The sequence below is a fragment of the Pinus tabuliformis genome, chromosome 2_2 (assembly GCF_031772625.1).
Source record: "Pinus tabuliformis cultivar Carrire ecotype Pingquan chromosome 2_2, CPIR1, whole genome shotgun sequence".
NCBI classification, from domain to species: domain Eukaryota; kingdom Viridiplantae; phylum Streptophyta; class Pinopsida; order Pinales; family Pinaceae; genus Pinus; species Pinus tabuliformis.
The window spans coordinates 160,437,663-160,457,754 of record NC_142300.1 but is presented as its reverse complement, the minus strand read 5'-3'; the positions used below and the strand labels follow the sequence as shown (position 1 = coordinate 160,457,754).

Here is a 20,092-nt window from a genome sequence, read left to right as displayed (position 1 = left end):
CGAGTGCAATACATATCATCGACAAAATACATAAGCAATGAGGCTCTAAATGGCCTCTAGAGTGCAAAAACAAAGCCTACAAACTATGGGGCCAATGGCCTACTACAAGACTTCAGTCTAGACTCTACATATATGATAATAGTAAATACTATAATAGTGATCAACATTATCACTTGAAGTTGAAACTTCTCATGAGTCTCAGTCATCATCATCAAACTCAGTTGGTTGAGTCTCGACTCCCAAACTTTGCAATCACAAACTTCTCTATTAGTTCAGTGACTTGAGTCTCAAACTTCTGAAGGTATTATGCCCTAATATGCCCTATTATTTCATTTGGTGCTCCACATGGCTTTACATGGCCTCCTATCCCAGCCAAGTGTTGCTTGAGCCTGTTAATACCCCCTCCTTGAATGGATTTTTGGCAATATTTGCAGATCATTTTGCCATCAATCATATCACAATGAGCCCATGCAGTATCTTTGGCTTTTGGAGGCATGATGACTCCCTGGATGGTAGATCATAGAAGTGAGAAGTTTATAACACATAAAAAAAATTAATTCATGGACAACAGTCAAATAAGGAATTTTCAAGTGCAAATCCTTACCTGGAAATGCAAACTAGCTTCCTTAGCCTCCTCTTGAAGATGGCAACTCCACTGACAACTACACACTATCTCCAAAATAGCTCCAACTCCAACTCCAAGATGACTACTTCAGCAAAAACTCAACACTCTCCAAGCTCACAAACACTCCAAATCAGTTGTGTGAGACAAATGAGAGTGAGAGGGGCCTCTTATAGCTTGGAGAGGGTGTTTTTGGAGGGAAAACACCCTTAGTTCCCCCCCAAAACCCCAAAACCACAGTTAGAAATCCGCTTTTTGCAAGTTATGGTGGGCATGCCTAAAACCGGCCGATTTAGGACGGAACCGGCCGGTTTGATACAAACCGGCCGGTTCCGTCCTAAACCGGCCGGTTTTCACCAGTTAGGGCCAAAAATTGGAGAAACTGCCTTCCAAACCGGGTTTTTTGAACCGGCCGGTTTGACCGGTAACCGGTTTTTGAAAACGGTTTTAAAACACTGTATCAAATACTGTTGAACCTTAATTGTCTCCATCATTGAAAGGGAATACCATTGTTTTCTTGCCACTATGTTTTTTCTTGTTGGGAGAAGCTTTCTTCCACTTCTTGTTGCCTAGTTCAGTGATATCTACTAGTGTCAACTCTATTTCTAGTTCCATCTCTTGTTGTTTGGACTTGATTACCTCACAAAATGCCCTCTCTTCAAGACTTTGATGTCCAGCAAATCTTGGGTCCCAATCATCAACTCCATCACGTTTTTCTTACCTTTCCACATACTGCAAAGAGAATTTTGCAAATTTTGGAACCTCTTCAGGTTCTACAAGCTGAGATGTAGAGTTCAAGAATCTTGGCTCACTCTAAGAACTTGCATGCTTACGCCTTCAAGTTCCTGTCATCAAACTTGTCTTCCTTTTATCAATACTAGCTTTCCTAGTAGAATCCATCAGTTTAGGATTACTCAATAGGGTTCCTTTCAATTTTTCTTGATGAAAACCACGTAATAGAAGAGTAGATTCTTTTTCAAAATGATTGTCGAGTACCCTCTTTCACCCTTCATTATGTTCTGTAAAGTCCAAATTTGCTTTAGGAAAATTAGGATTGGTCGTGTGATAAATTTTCATATCATAATGTTGCATATTCTCAATCAGCTTTTCTGCAGCCCCTATTGTGTTTTGTTCATTGCTAATGTCCTCAGTCTCTTCAGGATGGATAAAATCTCCATCAACTCCATCATCATATTCATCATCTAAATCAACCTGCTCTTGAGTTGAGAAACACTTTGTATGTAAGCTCCCTTTAATCTTTTTATCCATTGACCTGTGTTTTTCATCATCCTTTGCATTTTCAATTCCAACTAAGGCATTTGCACCATCTTCTTTGCCGCCCATCCCACTGAAGTCAAGTTCATGCCTTAAATCTGCCTCATATTGCGCTTCATAAGATTTAAGTTCATCTCGAACATTTTCATTGTACAAACCCCCATATCAAAAATCTTCCCAATATGTCTTTCTAGTCAACTTGGCATGGCTCTCCCGATGTGTAACATGCTTTGATATTGTATTTCCTTTCACTAGTTTCTCTTTCCTTACCCCATCTCTTCCACGGTCATCAAAGTCATTCCCCATGTTATCCTTTTCCTCTTTGTTGAGACCAATATTTTTTTGACCAGAATGTCAATCTATATTTGATAATGGAGAATCCCCTCCATTATAATCTTTATCTCGTCTCCTGTCATCCCTATCCCAATATTTTGAGTCCCAACTTGAACCAACAAAGCCATGGCTCTTTGAAATCTGGTTGCTTCCATTGTCATCATGGTTTTTCCTCTTTCCCATCAATTCAACAATCTCTTCATCACCTTAGCCCCCTTTCTTTTCATTTTTTGCTCTCAAGGTATGATCTTGTCATCCTGAATTCCAAAAAGAAAAGTGGGATGAACATCCCTCATTATAAAATTCACCATCTGAAGAAGTTTTGTGTCTCCCTATTCTAATGCAAGTGTTTTAACTACATCAGGTTCAAGTTGCATTTCTTCCAAAGAATTTTGGAGCTCCCTAATTTCCCGCATTATATTCTCCTTAAGGGATTTCAGGGGCTATAACCCTTAAAGCTTCATTCAGACAGCATGCAACAACCAGCCTTACCTTTTCATCTTTATACTTCAATAACTTGTATTCACCAAAGTTAGTCACTACTGGAACCATGGCTGCTAGAGTCAACAGGGAAGGCGGTTGTCCCATCATTTGCAGTTGACATGTCACTTCCTCCAACAAAGTGAAGAAGGACGTTTTTGGATGGAGATGATAGTTGATCTCCTGCTCTAAAAAGTTCTTCCATCATTCTTCTCATCATCATATTGTTGTCCCTGAATTGTAAGGGTGTACTTTTGCTTATAAAGTTCTTCCATCATTGTTCTCATCATCATATTATTGTTCTAATTTGTAAGAGTGTTGATCCCTCACCCAAACAATCTGGATTCCATCGTTACCCCTCAGGCTAGCAGGATGCACAGCTCTGATACCATTGTAATATCCTTTTGGGTATTTTTGCCCTTAGGGATAGGAAAGAACACAAGAATTGGAGTCTAGCTAGTATCACAATATTCTTTCAATTTCTCAAACAATGATAGTATTGAATGCACAACAAGTATTTTATTCCTCCAATAACTCATACAATAAAACATTTTACAAGTCCAATGTACACTATAGTTTAAATTCACCAATCTAATAGTATTGTACCAGGCAGTCCCTGTGGCCCTATACTACTGCTCTGACCTGACAGTCGATTGTGATCTTGTGGCTATTTGGTCCTATCTAGCTGACTGCCACAATCTTCTTTTTGCTACCACTTCAGGACCAAGAGATATCTTCAATAGTATTACTATGCAACAAAGAATGTCCAGCAACCACAACAAGACCTCAGAGATACTGTATTGGCTCCTTAGAGTATTTTGTTGCTCCATTATTGCCTCACTGTTATAGAGAATAGGCCTCTAGGAGAATTGCTTTCTCAAGTAGGGTCATGTTTCCCAGTTGGGTTACAGAGATACACTATTAATTGGGTCACTGCGAGATTTGTTCCATAAATAACTCAATTGCCTTAAATACCCTTATTGCTGCAGGAGGAATTTACAGGAAGGTAGTCGCCTCATTTAATGCCTCAGAAGAATCCGCTACCCTAGAAATAACAGAATGACCTTTGCAGTCTTCGTCCACCTTGAAGCAGTCCATAGTGCCACAGCCAAGGCTAGAAAATGAGGCCACTACTTCAAGCAAGTGTTTGAACGTAGCTCATTGTTTCCCCAATAGCTTCAACTACCTCACCGCCCTAGGCTCATGCCACAGAAAATATTGAATACTTTCCAAGCCAATAGCCCAACGAATTTCTCTCCTTGATTGCCAAATTCCAGACAAAAGTGCCTTGGAAAATTATACCAAACAGATGAGAGAAAGAGAAGGGATTGGCTAGGGTGGGATCATCACCACTGAAACCAATCAAAGGAAAAGGGGTCTTAAAACCCTCAAAGCCTTAATTGACAAAAAAAAAATATCCAATCAATCAGGATGAGAAAATGATTTCTCTGCTCTCTTATTTATAAATTCCTTTTGGGGTCTTTTCTCCTTATTTTAATGTGAGCGGTTACAAGTTTCCTTCCACTTAGCCCCAATTTTGGCTTCCTTCACAGGTTTTGCCCCAATTACCCCAATTTACCTGATGTTGCCCCAAAAGCATTGGATAATGGGTTCCCCCCTTTATTATTGACTATAGCCTACGGGGTTGGATAATGGGTTCCCCCCTTTATTATTGACTATAGCCTACAGGGCAATTAATTAATCGGGAATATTACATTGTTGATCAAATACTTACGCCGATTGATCTCATGAGTTTGATGCTTGATCATGTTGATCAATGATAAGTACTAGAATAGTAGCTTGTAGTATGTTATCATTTTTACTCCAGTCATTTAGAGCCTCATTGGTTTAGAGCCTCATTGATTATGTATTTTGTTTAAATATGTATTGCACTCAGTGCCACTTTGATATATCCACACTTACATGCTAGATATAATGCTATCAAAACCAAATCAATCAACCCCAAAAATCTGAACTAGAAAAACATTGGACCAAAAAACCAGTCAACCACAAATACATAAAATGTACAAATTTTGTAAGAAAACATATATATTCATGTGCATCCATATGAATCCAAATCATTATACAAAAATATGCAAATTTCCTAACTTTCTAATGTATATAGCATGTGTGCATATAACCAAAATAACACCAACTGCAATCCATCCAACAAAGAGGCTCTAAATGGCCTCTGGAATCCAAATAGTACAACAAATAACTACATTATCATCAAAATATGCCTATACTGGGATCCTCATCATCAATATCCCGTTCTAAGAATTAAAATAAGATAGAAAAAGCTTAGCATGTTGAATCGGTGATTTTGCTCGAGAATGGCACATTTTTACCATGATCATGACAAAGGAGTTCAACAATCAATGCCACCAACAACGAGGTACACAAAGGGCTTCATGCTACTGCTATTGATATAATGTCAGCTCCATACCCTCACACATGACAGGATCCAATGGAAACATTGTAGTCCTATCAATCCTGAAAACTGTTAAGTTTGCTGAATTTTGAATGGGATCTAACAGTCTACTTTATCCGTATGAAATCCAACAAGGTTGCAACCACTCTCAAACATCTTGAAATAATTAATGGTAATGTTCACATTCCCCTTTATCTCCCATTTTCAAACTTTTAATTTAATAATATAACATTACCATTAATTATTAGGGTGAATACAATGGAGGGAGGAGGGTCTCTTTAAATAGCATTAGTAGGGCCCTAGGATAAGATAGTATGATTGCAAATAACCTAATTTATCATTTTGTTTAAACTTAGATTTTGTGGTCCCTAGCAGCATAGTAGGACACTGTACAGAACCAGTTGAATCAGTACCAAACCGGCCTGAAATGGTCTAGACTAGTTTTTCCTGCAAACAAGTTGGACCGGCCAATTCCACCAGTTTCTATAACACTAGTATATACATGAGTAGACTACATGTTTTGTCTCTAATTGTTTGGAATCTTTAAAATATTTGTCATTAAAATTTTAATATTTTATGTATTTTTTAGTTGACCAAGTCATAAAATTCAAATCATTCTGAGTTAGCGCCAAGTCCAAGTTGATCCCCAGCTGATTTCCAGTCCAAGTCCAAGTTTTAAGACATTGGAGCAAAGTAAATTTCTAGACTAGAAAATTGGTTTGTGAACACTGTCTATAATGCAATAGGCTCCATCCAAATTTACAAGACAGATGGATTCCTTCTAGCTCTCCATATTTCAAAACTAAATTCCGATGGTGCATCAAAATGTAAGCCAGGAAATATGTTATTAGACGAACTATTAGTCAATGTTATCTTATTTTCAATTAAGCCCAAATGTTCAAGATGCCACAAATAATGTGGTAGAAACCAGTGTTGCGACTCGCGATATTATCGCGATAACATCAAAAAATTGCAACTTTTTCATTTCGCCGATAAACTCGCCTAATTACTACGCTTTTTTTTTCAAAAAAATCGCGATTTTTTATAAGTTATCGCAATTCGATGGGGAGTTATCGCTAGGGTGGCGGACAACACGTTTTATAAGGGAAAAAAATGAAAAAAAAAATTGTCATTTTGAATTTACAGTGGCATGGTTTGAAAGCTGAGGAGGAGAGGAAGCCTGGAAGGCGTCTACTAGGGCAGAGGAGGAGGAAGCCTAAAGATTTTAGCATCCCAAGCAAGAGAACTTCGTCTTTGGATCAAATTTCTTCGACAAACCATGGTTTCCAGGTATGGGCACCAAATTTGGCCATTTTGTTTTGGTTTTTTTCTTGTTTTTGCTTGAGTTTCTATAACCCATTGATTATCAATGATTTTTGAGTGGATTTGATGGTGTTTTTTTTTCATTTCTGTTGCATAGAGTGGAGACAGTTCATTTTGGATTGAGTTGAGGTTTTTTTTGTTTATTTGTCAAAAATTCAATGTGTTGTGTCATGTATGTAATTTTATTTTTTTTTTGTAACTTGCAATTCTTATTGTGCCATAGGTTCAACTTCAAAGTTCAAACTTCATCTTACATTAAAACTCAAGAGTTCAACCAAGTTACAAGCATGCCAAGGAAACTGGACCCTCTGTGGGAATTTGGTGACCCTGATGGAGGGTTTGATAAATTGAACTTGTCTTGCAAGTTGTATGGGCAGCATATGTCAGGGGGGGTTTATAGATTGAAGTATCACCTTGCACAAATCCTTGGACATGATGTAGGGCCTTGCAACAATACAAATGCGGAAATCATTCGAAGAGCCATGAGATCATTGGAAGAATTAGAGCAAGAGAGAGTGGCCAAAGTAGATCTGAAGAAGCCACTAGCAGGGAAGGTGTTAGGAGGTGAATATGGAAGTGGCACTGGTTCTACTTCAGCATCAATGTCTACAACCAACCCTATAGATGCCTCATCATTTTTTGTTCCTAGGACCACGCCTAGTTCACAACCATCTATCACTTCAATGCTTAAAAAAAAATGAAAAAGAACAAGTTGACAAGCTGTTGGGCAAGTTTCTCCTTTGGAGTGATATTCCTTTCAGCGTTCCAAGGAATAATCCATTTTTCCAGCCTGTTGTTGATGTTATTGCAACTGTTTGCCCAAGGTACAAAATCCCTTCTTATGATGACTTTAGAGGCCGCATTCTTCAAAATGAAAGGGCTAACTGCACCAAAAGATTGGAGGAGTTTAGAGCATCATGGGCACAAACAGGATGCACTGTGATGTCAGATGGTTGGACCGACCAAAAGTGGAGAACCCTTATAAACTTCTTGGTTAGTTTTCCCAAGGGGACAATGCTTATGAAATCTGTTGATGCATCTTCACAAATCAAAGATGCAAAATTATTATGTGATTTGCTGGATGTGTTTATTTTGGAGGTGGGTGCAGAATTTGTTGTCCAAGTCATAACGGACAATGCTGCAAATTATGTTGTTGCTGGCAGGATGCTTATGGAGAGGCATCCTACTTTATTTTGGACACCTTGTGTTGCACATTGTATTGATTTGATGTTGGAGGACATAGGAAAGATTTCCTTTGTCAAAGATATTATTGACTCATCAAAAAGCATTACCAAATTTATATATAACCATGCATCTATGCTTAGATTGATGAGAAAATTCACCAACAAGGAGTTGGTGCGCCCTGCCATTACACGGTTTTCCACCAGTTTCATAACTCTTCAATCCCTCTTGAATTTTATGTCGGATGTGAAGAGAATGTTTCTTTCAGAGGAGTGGCGTGCTTTGACAATGAGCCGCAAACCAGAGGAAGAGGCCATATATAGATTAGTTTCATACCAGGAAGACTTCTGGGCAGGAGTGTAGGAGGTGTGCATCGTTACTAAACCTTTGGTAAAGGTTCTTTGATTACTTGATGGTGACAAGCTCGCAGTGGGCTATTTGTATGAGGCTATGGGCAGGGCCAAAGAATCCATTCGGGCCTACTATGATGATAAGGGAGATGAGGGGTTTCAGAAACAACTCCTCCTATGAGAAGTGATTGATGAACGATGGAACAACACACTCCATCGTCCCATTCATACTGCAGGGATCTACCTAAGCCCCACATTTTCTTACCCATGTGAGTTCTTATTTGATGTTGAGATCATGGATGGGTTCTTAACCTGTGTTCAGAGGATGGTGCGATCTCCAGCAGAACGTGCAGAAATCTCCAAAGAAATAGAGATATACAGGATGGCAAGTAGCACATTTGGCTTTGAGATGGTTGTAACTGATAGGAAGACTACAATGGCAAGTATTTTCAAATTTCATTCTCTTCAAGCTCATAACTTCATACTTTGCTTCAACTTTCAAATTTCATTTTTTCTGGTGTTTATCTTATTTGTATTTTTGTTGTAGATGCATGGTGGACTTGCTATGGTGCCAGAGTACCCCATCTGCAAAATCTTGCGATCTAAATCCTCAGCCAAACATGTAGCTCCTCAGGATGCGAGCGCAACTTGAGTGTATTTGAAAAAATACACAACAAGAAGTGCAACAGGTTAAACTTAAAACTTAAAATATTCCAAATTTCCAATTAATTTTTTGAATTCATTAAATAATATCTTTTTATAATTATTATTTTATGATCTTTGTACAGGTTGGAGACTCAACGACTTAATGACATGGTCTACGTCTACTACAATCTTCGATTGTGGGTGAAGCAACATAAGAGGATACTTAATATGGAGACCATCTCATTGGATGGGATTGACACCACTGCTGCATGGAGGGTTGAAGCCGAGAGGCCTCTCATGGAGTCTGTCGATGATTGGTTAGAGTTGGTTAGAGCAGGAAGTAGTGGAAGGCGTAGAGGGGGAGGAGGAGGAGGAGGTGACACCACCTACCCAGGCTACTCCCACGACCAGTAGAGGACGTGGTCTACATCCCGTAGCTCCTAGTTCTTCAGCTTCTAGAGCACAGCAGAGTCCACTGCCAACTCCACCAGCATCTACATCTAGAGGGAAAGGGAAAGCTATTGCATTTTCTCGCAAGAGGGGCAGAGGAAATGAGTGGTATTAGATATTTGGTTCATTTCATTGTATATGACATTATGACTCATGATATGAAATACATTATTATATTTTTTGTTGATATTTTGAGGCTGAGTTAGGACTCAGGAGTCAGGACTTACTATTCAGGACATAATTCATTGTTATGTATGATGTAGCACTAGAAATGATATTACACATCTTATATATTAGTTATTTTATCATATTTCCGTGTCAATGTATTTATTTTATGTTGTGGATGCTTTAGATATTAAAAATTTTGAAAAAAAATGAATATTTTTGCATTTTACGATTTTTTCCTGATTTTTACCGATTTTTTCCCGATTTTTTCCCCTCGTTGATTTAATCCCGATAACAATTTTCGCAACATTGGTAGAAACAATTGCAGCAAACGAAGGCCTCGAAACGGTAATGAAGCAAAAGTGAATTTCAAGCCTGGGAAATTGACTAGGGAAGACTGTTTATATGCAATAGACTCCAGTCAGCCATCAAGAGTTGCAGGACAGATGGATTGCTCCCAGATCTCCATTTCAAAGTTAATTTTAATGGTGCATCAAAAGGTAATCCCAGAATGGCACTATTGGAGGAACTTTTGGAAACAGTTAAGCTAATCCTATTTTCATTTAAGCTCAAAATGATGGAGATTCCACATACAATATGGCAGAAGCAATTGCAGCAGAGAAAGGCCTAAACATGGCCATTAATTTAGATAGTCAAGAACTGATACTAGAAGCTAATTAAAACTTTATAATTGATAGTTATGAAATTCAGAAACTACTGTTTAAAGTGTAATTGGAAGTTGGCACCTGTGATTTCAAAAATCCAGGAGTTAACAAATCTTTTTACAGATTTCAAGAACTACCATTCAGTGCAAAGCGAATTTGGGCATCAATGCCTCAGGCGCTACACAAAGACTATATCCATGACAAGTTCCTGATGATACTAGCAACAAATTGATTGGATAAGAAAATATGGTGTAGTCTTTAAACCAAAGAAAGGAAAGGCATGAAAGATTGGGTTAATCATCCTAAACAGTGTCAAAATTATGTGTTCTTTATTTGATTTCATGGTGTGTAACAAGCTATCATGGAACCTGCTTCAAAGCTTTGCAGGTTAACAAGGTCAGCAACAAATTTGTTATGCAGAAGGGTGACTTTTCGAAATATCATGTACTCAGCTTATCTACTATTTTGTTAAATCCACTTTTGTACATATAAATCAGTATGTTAGTGCAAGAGACAATTATAATAGAGATACAATTTCTGTCCCTACATTTGCAAATTTATTGTAATCCAGACATTATAAATTCATTTCCATCTCTCTTGCAGATATGTGTCCTGGAGTATACTCAAGGATCTGGCTGTCTGAAATGCAGGCCTAATTTTCTATTTTAAGTTAATATTAATTATTTTGTACCAACCAATTAAAAATAAATAAATATATAATCGTCAACTGGCTTTATCTCCGGTGGTTGAGAGGAATGACTGTTATCCTCCCCACCCAGGTTCAATTCCTGCAAGTGACATGTTGAGCTTATGACTTTGAGCCTTGTTTATTGTACGGCGTTGAGCCCTATGGAATAACTTACTGTTGCTGACGGGGGCGGAAGGGTGGGGTGATTTGTATATGGAAAGGAACAAAACCAATAAAAGTAAAGTCAAAACAGTTTTCTGAAAGATCAAGAAACTAACCGAGCCATTCCAGTCAGCATGATGCACTGTACCAAAAGAACCTGCAAATGCATGAAGACCAATTGCTCAGAACTCCATGCATCATTCCTAACCTGAAAAAATACCTGGTTCCTTTTACTAGTAATGAATACAAATCAAATTAAATGTATCAATGATTTTTCTTCAGTTGCACAAAATAGCATATACCTGCTCCAATCCGTTCTTTCAAAACAAGATCACTCCATGGAATTTCAAGAACATCCATTGATAAAGATAATTGAAGGTTTGCTTTGGTTGACAGCAGATTACCAGCCTCATCATGTCTCCCTTCCTTCATTTTATTTGTTCCTTGAGGTAATTCCAACATGGCCTGTGCATCTTTATGTAGGTGAGTTACTCTCTGCTGAAGGCGATCTTCATCATTAATTTTGACAGGTACATCTTTTTGTTTATGAGCCTTCAACCATCTTTCATTAAGGCATTCTTCCTCATTAAATCTAGACTGGGCATCTCTTTGTTTGCAGCCATGTAAAAGTCTCTGCTGAAGATAATCATCATCACTGGGTTTTGTCACTGGAGAGACGGAATCCATATGCAAGCTCTTAATTTCAATAGGTATTTTGGAATAATCAGGTGCATGTATTTCATTTGATGCCTTGACAGACTTTTCAATAACACATCTGACTGCCACTTGTGCTGGAAAAGTGCTCTTGTCTGAACTTTCTATAAGTGGCTGGGTGCCTGTAAATGGAATACTGGATGCTGAAGCAGATGGAATAGTCGCTGGTTCTGAATCTATGGTGCTTGCGACTTGAACTGCAGTCACGAAATTCAATAACTTCTATTACATAAAAAAATTCATATGTCCATTTATTCACCATTTAACGGGACATGTAAAGCTTCTATGGATGTAAATTTTGTGTACATCACAGAGAACTACTTAAATGAGAATGAATAAAATTGCTTCACAGTGGAGATTAAATATAATATATATGTAGAATTGCTTGGTTATAATTCTTTTTCCACAATGGCCATGCACTTATTTTTGTTTATCCAACTAAACAAAGGATATGCTCTTCCAAACTCTTTTATTCAGTAGACTTCAACCATAAACACACCTATGCTTGTCCTCAACAGAATGGGTATGAATCGAGATATTCCAAAACCTCATGCTATCGAAGATCATATACAATTCTTTTTCCCAGGACATTCAGCAAGTAGGGAAGCAGCAACAAGAACATGCAACATATCCCTTGCAGCTTCAGGATATCCGCAATAAAGCCAGTGCATAGTGGATATAAATAAGGAACAGAAATATACTTTGAGCACTTGTCCCATTAAAAGACTACATCGCTTCATACACAGATTATTCTAGTTGCAGACAGTTTGGTTGCCAGTACATAGAAGGATCTTATCTGTTCAAATTTCAAAGATGATAAAAAGCCTTAACACACCTACCTTCAAAGATGATAAAGAGGCGTAACATCAACGGAAATGGTACTGTCAAGCACCCTCCATGTTAAATACACCTATATATATTTTGGTTCATGATTAAATTTCAACTCTGAGAATTTACTTCACCATCTGGTATTCCTGAGCCTGTAGGTTAGTCCACTTCTAAATGTGACATGGTTCAACTTTCCTAGTTAGGCAGCTCAAGCTGAATTGAAAAAAATAAGGGAAACATACATAACAAAACATAATGGAGTAAAAATGCTTCGTTTCTAATCAATAAAATAAAATATTTAAATATACTATAATATGGACAATGTGATAAATTTTACACTGAACCACTGGCATCAAAAGTTTCATTCCATTATGACAATCATACTGTTGACAGGGTCCAGTACAGTCAAACAGGAATGTCCCATTTCTCATACAGTCAAATTAAGCCAGGACGAAACATCAACATTTGTGACATACCCAAAACATTCTCCAGAAGATGTGGTAAAGAGATAACATCCCCTAAAATAAAGTGAAAATTTTAAAAAGTGAAAAAAATGAAACATCCTTTAACCCAACCCTAATCCCTTGAACATAACTATAAAGTGCACTCAAACAAAATATTTTCACATCTTACACATGTTTTGGTGAGTCGTCAGCAATGTGGGCAAAGAATTGAACTACGGACACCATGGGCAGAGATTTCTTTAAGAGTGGATAATGTTTCTGTGAAATAGAAAGTGTTGGGTTAGATTTCCTTAAAACCCAGTAACTGATTCGCAATTTTCTAAGTGTAATACCAGAAATACAAACAACTGCTATACTGGAAACTTAAATTGCAAATACACTGAGCTTTCTAACTTAGAATGCACAGCGAAAAATAATAAATCTGAAGACAAACAAATAGAACACAAGATATACCTAGGAAACCCCAACTCCGGGGAAAACCTGCAACTGCATAGCTCAGCAAATAATAGATTTTCCAGAGATTTATTCAGCAAGGGAATACTTCACTTCTATGGCAACTCCACTCAATAATTGATCTGAATCAAAAACAAGACAACCCCCTACGCAATGCTTGCGCAGATCTCCTTTTCTGCACAAAGGTGCGCAGCAGGTCAATCTCTCCTTGCGCACTGCAGAACACGTTGTACAGTCACACAGGTTCTAAGCTGGGCTAATGCTATTCGGCCTCTTCCTTCCTCCCTCTCAATCCCTGATTTGCTTGTTGACTGCCGAAGACCCTCTCTTGTGGAGCCAATCACACACTCTTGGTGCTCATCAAACTGGCCACTTACTATATCTCCTCTTATAATTTCGACCTCAACCCCGATATCACTCTCAATGGCTGAGATTAAATCATGATGAAGGGCTAAGATTAAATCAAAAGTTAACTTAAGAATTTTTAATTTTTCTGAAGTCCAACTTTAGGGAATAGTTAAATAAATTAATATTCTGCTAAAGTGGCTGTCTTGTGAGTCCCTCTGGTAGCCTTAGCACCTAGACAAGTAGAACCCTTACTGCTCTACTCCAATCAACACTCCCTCTTAGAGAGGAAGGTGTTTTGCATTACACCCAACTTCTCTTTGAGGTAAACAAATCTGCTCCCGGAAAAAGCCTTGGTCAGAATGTCTGTTGTATGCTCCTCTATTGGTACACACTAGAGTGTAACTATACCTCTCTGAACAACATCCCTGATGTGATGATAACATATGTTGATGTGCTTTGAGCGATCGTGAAACATTGGATTCTCGAAGAGCTTGATGCAGCTCAGATTGTCACAGTAGATCACCGTGGGCTCCAACTCTTGTCCAAACAATCCCACGAGAAGCTTCCTCAACCAAATAGCTTCGCCCCTTGCCAAACTGTCAACCATGTACTTGACCTCAACTGAGCTTAATGCAATTGATCTATGCTTCTAGCTGAACCATGAAATAGTTGTTGATCCAACACTGAATGTGCATCTTGATGTGCTCTTCTTGTTTGTGGAGCTCCCTACTCAATCTGCATTTGTGAAGCCCTCAAGCCTCATCTCAACAACTTGTCTATACCACAATCCAACCTATATTGTTCCCTTGAGATATCTCAATACGTGCTTGGCAGCAACTCGATGCGTTCTAGTAGGCTGAACCAAAAGCTGGCTCAAAGAGTTAATTACAAAACATATGTTTGGTCGTGTGTTTACCAAACACATCAGTGACCCTATTAACTGTCAATAAAGAGAAGCATCTACTCACTCCTATCTCGATGCATCTACCTTCCTCCAGCTTGTGCCTGCAAACCTGTATGTGAAACCTCCTCAAAATCAACAAAGCGTACTTGCCCTGCCCCAAGAAGATCTTGCCATCACCTTGCCAAACATCAAGCCTAAGGAAATAGTGCACCAGCCCCATCCTTCATCTCAAACTTGTCTGTAAGATCTCTCTTGCACTCCTAGATGAGCTTATCTGCACTTGTCAAAATCAGATCGTCCACATATAGAACTAGAATAAGCCGCTGACCTCCAACAACATTGTAGTAGAGGTTAGGGTCGACCTCACTCTCGGTGAAGCCCAATCTCTAAAGTGAATTGTCTATCCGAGCATAACATGCTCATGGAGCTTGTTTGAGCCCACACAATGCTCTCTTGAGTCTGCAAACGTGAGTATCCTTGCGGCATGTCTCGAATCTCTTCGGCTTCTCAATATAAATCTCCTCCTCAACAACCCTATTGAGGAGCATTGTTTTAACGTCCATTTGGTGGGTCCTCCAACCCATCTGCATTGCAACTTGCAATAGTTGCAATAGCCCTAATAGACAAATATTTGGCCACTTGGGCAAAGGTCTCGTCATAGTTGATCCCCTCTACTTGCGAGAACCCCTTTGTCACGAATCTTGCCTTATATTTCTCGATGCTCCCATTAGCCCCATTCTTGATCTTGTAGACCCAACAAGAGCCCACCATAGATTTTCCCTTTGGCCTCAGCACCACCTCCCAAACATCATTCTTCATGATGGAGGCATACTCCACCATGGCATCTCTCCACTCCTACTAAGTGGCTACCTCTTGGTAAGTGGAAGGCTTAGCACCCAACAACACGGTCATAAGTGCCATATATCATGTATATCTTTGTGGTTGTCTACTCTATTGAACTGATGTATTAGGAGCACCAAGTTTCTCTTGTGCCTCCTTGATCAACTGATCGCTTTCCTCCTCCCTATGCTAGGAGTCATGGCCCAAGTTGTTAAGAAATCTAGGGCAACACTGTTAGGGCTTCTTATTAACTGATTTCTCCTTTATATGACAATTTCTTGTGATCAGTTAATTCTTCTTCCTTTTTGTTATTACACTATTATCATCAAGACAATTGCCAAAAACTTCAAAGACAATAAGAGAACACAAGATATAGACGCTCAGCCAGGGCAAAACCACTAGGTAGGGGAAAACCCAGTCAAGAACTCTTCCTTCAATAGATTTAAATCAAAGTGAGACAATTCTGACCTTTGACCAAAATATACTCACTCCATCCACCAGGTCAGTCCCTAACACAAATAGTCATTTGGATACTTGTCTTCTTCTTCCCTACAACTCGCTCTCTTATATTGGCCCCTATATCTCGCTTCAAGATCACACGAGTAGCATCAAAAATTCAGTTTCCCATAGCATGACAAACTTTTCTTGACTAGACTCTCCTTTTCTAGATATTCGCATCATTTTTCTCCAAACCAAACTGCAGGTTGAATGTGTGTATTATGTCCCTCAATACGTCGAGTTCATTCCTTTAAAACTTGGGTCATGCCAAAAGTGTATTTCTCCAAATTGGCACATTAATTGTGTTGTCGCGGTGTTTGGAGAAACTGTCGGATGTGGTGGAGGTGCTCTTCCCAACTCTGGCTGAAGATTAGGATGTCATCCAAATATACCACTACAAACAAGTTGTTGAATGGCCGCAAGATGTCATCCATCAGCCTCATGAAGGTTGCAAGAGCATTCATAACCAACCATTCGAAAAGGCCCTCCTTGGCTTTGAAGGCAGTCTTCCACACATCGGAGGGTTCGACTGGTACCTGGTGATACCCTGACTTCAAATCGATCTTGCTGAAATATTTTGCCCCCTTCAGTTGGTCCAAAACGTGATCACTCTGTGGGATCGGGTACATATTCCGAACAGAGATCTTGTTCAGCGCCCGATAGTCAATACAGAGTCTCCAAGTCCCATCCTTCTTTTGTACCAACACGATCGAGCTCCCATAGGGCGATGAACTCGGTCGGATGTGACCTTTCTGCAGCAGCTCCTGAATCTGTCTTGATTTCATCGTTCTCTAGAACGGAGCACCGATAGATTGGTCCATTGGGCAACGGCACACCTGGGGTCAAATCGATGGAGTGCTTGACCTGACAGTGCAGAGGAACACCTACGGGCGAGGTGAAGATGTCCTCGTACTCCTCCACGACCTTGTCCATTTGTAGTTGTCGTGCGGAGGGGCCCTGTCTGGAGGTCGTGGCCACCATCTTCCTCTTTCCTTGAGGGCATATCATTAGGAAAACAAATTTCCCATTTTTGGAAATAAGCTTACTGCATTGTTTTGCAATAACCAAAGAGATGGTGATAAGCGGTGCTACCTCTTGTATCATGTACAACTTATTTCCCAAAGTAACTATAACAGCACGAGACCTTGACTCATATACAACATGTCGCTTCCACAAGTATGGTTGGCCTAATAATACATCACAAACATCAAGGGCAGCAACGTCACACAATACCTCATCCATGAAGTGCTTGATGTTGTATGGAACGCGACACTACTGGCTCATGCGAAGATCTCGTCCTTCGTCAAGCCACCCGATGGTGTACGGTTGTGGATGTGTTGTGGTCGGTAAGCCCAGCCGCTTCACGACCTCTGCCAAAATGAGGTTCTTTTGGCTCCCGCTGTCGACAATGAACTGTAGCGGGGAGCCCTTTACCCACATCTGGGAGTAGAAGAGGCACTCCTCTGGATCTTTGGGTTCCTCCTTCTAGATCTTAGTGGTGGCAACGGTGGCGTTGGTGTTGAAATTTCTAAGTCTAACAGTTAGAAACCCTTCATGCACTTTACTGATTTATTCCTACCTACTTGTTATGTTAATTAACAAGTTAACAGAACAAGTGCATGCTCAACACATTCCAGTCTACAGATCACCAAATGAAGGAAATAGAAACAAGCACACAAATGACATCGTTATTTTTGGACTAATGTCCTCGGAAAAACCCAATGCGGGAAAACTAGTGCAGCTATTTGAGGGTTTTATTATTAAGCATCTCTTTTCTGAGTACACTAGATGCCAACTGGCTAGCCCAACAGAGATAAAAAAATATGGGCAGCAATGCCTCTCTTCGGAAACAGGTATTTGGAAAGCTTGCTCCACGAAATCCCTCGCCAGCACAATTTGCCCTTTGCATCAGCCTAAAACCCTCTACGTCAGCCTACTAAGGCTCTCTGCGTCACTCCTACAGCGCTTGTGTGGATGGCGCAGGCCCTTCTGGCTCTGCGCAGTTTCTGCTGCCTCTGCGTGGGTACCCTCTAGCTCTGCGTCTGCCTCTCTCTGCTTCTGCGCCAGTCTCTTGGCATTGTCCCTGCCTCTCTACCTCATACTCACTGTCCCTCGCTACAACTGATCACTGGTTCTATCTCTCTTAGAAAACCCCGCTCTAGGGAATAAAATGACTGATCACGCTGGTGTGTTCTCCAACTGACCCTCAAGCCTCCTCTTATACTTTTCTTGTTGGTCCTTCAACGGCCGAGATTACATCTCTAATCAACGGCTAAGATTAGGTTTGGCTTGATCCATGACTTTGAGAACCTTCTAACCCAGTTTTATATTAATACCCATTAATATTTTATTTTTCCTAAGTTTAGACTTGGGAACTCCATCAAAAATATTAATTATTTTAATATCTCCTTAACCGGGTAGAATCTGCCCAAACTATTTCTGGGTCTTGGAGATCTCATTTGCCATAACCTCTCCACCAAATTTTGTGGCTAGAGCACATCTAATGCTATCCCAAATCAACAGTTGGGCTCCACATTGATAATCTGCTTCCCTTTGTCATTCCCCTTATCAAGTTCTGACTCAGAGTTTGAACATGCATCTGATTCCGAAGACCTTAACTCGGCCACCAGTGACTGCTTGGCCCGACACTCACTTGTGTTGTGAGTGGAGCTCTTATGGAACTCACACCACTTTCCCGTGTCCTTCTTCGACTTCGTGGTGTTGTTCTTTGCTTGTGGCTTTGGCGGGTTGTCCTAGGCCACCCTGCCTTGGCTTTGTCCTTTGTTCAGCGGTTTGGGGGCGCCTTTCCCTTGCTTCGGATTTGCAGATCCAAAGTCTCGCTTCTTCTATTTAAACTTCTGCTCAATCTTGACAGTGTATCGGTACGTCATGCCGAGCGAGGAGATGTCCAGGAACTCCATCTCGTCCTGGATGTACCTGTGTAGGCAGCCGTGGTATTTGAGTACCAAATGCAGCTCAGAATCCTTGATACCCAACTTTGTGCGAAGGGTATGAAAAATATTGGTAAACTCTAGCACGTCTTGGTCCCTTCCCTGCCGCAGCGTGGTCCACTTTATGTATTTATCCTCATAGCTTCTGACAGGGTAGTACTGCTCCTTGATGGCATTCCGGAATGAATTCCAAGTGGGTGCGGCTAAAAACAGTGAGGTCGTACTTTCATCCTTCTGCTCGCAGTAGGTTTCCCACCAGTCCTTGACGTGGGTGGCGGCCTTGAGAAGAGCGAAAGTAATAATTTCCCCGCCGAAAAATTCATGAACAGAAAAATACCCTTCTAGCAGATTTAACCATTTATCTACAACGTCTGCATCTATCTGACCCTCAAATATGGGAATGTCAAAGTTAACTTGTACCTTAAAGGGTGTGGCGCTTCCAAAGTAGCTGCTAGAAGTAGATGTGTCGCCCCTGGGTAGCCGTTAAAGGATCTGGGCAAAGTTGTCCATCATCGCGTTCCTTTGTCGCTCGAGGGCCTCTTCAAGCAAGATTTTGATAAGATCTCATACCCCCTCGTCTTTCTTTTCATCCACCATGGGATGCCGTCGGGATTTGCGAGGCTGGTCTTGCAAAGGTTTGACCAATTCAAGCCCTAACTCCTTATATCCCGACCTCGTTGGGGACATGCAAAGAAAAACAGAGAAAGAGCAGACCGCTCTGATACCACTAATCCCACTGATCCGGATTTAAACAGGAACGCAACAAATTACAAAGATAACCATAAATATAGAGATACAGCAAAAATAATACTTCATTTCATTAATGTAAAATACTGAAATATGCTTACAAACAGAAATGGAAATAAACTAGCTTGGGCGATGGTAGCTTATCTCTGAGGAGAGATGTGGTGGCTACATGCCTATGAACTGTCTTACAATGAGGCTCGAAGGCCTATTTATTGTTGAGAAACAATGGAAAACCCTAAACATCCGAAACTCTAACCCTAGGAGATGAAGCACCAAACTGTGGGCCCCATTTTGGGTAAATTGGTACATCAACTTCCCGGGGTCGTAACTTTGGCATACAATCTCTGTTTGACGCGCACAATACCTCGTTACAAAGATCTATCTAAGCACTACAACTTTGGGATGAGCAACATCGGTCCATGGACCCTTGTTGCTCCCAGTTTTCCCAAAAAATGTCATTTAGGGCCTCAAAATGGCTTCAGAAATGCAGGACCCGAAAAATTACCAAAAATAGTAAATTTTGCTACAAACAAGGAAACTGAAAAACTGAAAGAAACAATGGTGGGGGTCCAAG

The 20,092-nt window shown here is 40.1% G+C and overlaps 1 protein-coding gene across 1 annotated transcript in view; it reads right to left on the bottom strand.

Annotated features, from left to right (window-relative positions):
• Window positions 1-20,092, bottom strand: part of LOC149191916 (serine/threonine-protein kinase CTR1-like) — a 294,581-nt gene that overhangs the window by 142,582 nt on the left and 131,907 nt on the right. Inside the window, exons 6-7 of the mRNA XM_089404411.1 lie at window positions 11,074-11,682; window positions 10,888-10,928 (exon numbers count right to left, since the gene is read on the bottom strand). Coding sequence (XP_089260537.1) covers window positions 10,888-10,928; window positions 11,074-11,682 — 650 coding nt within the window. The remainder of the gene's footprint in view (window positions 1-10,887; window positions 10,929-11,073; window positions 11,683-20,092) is intronic.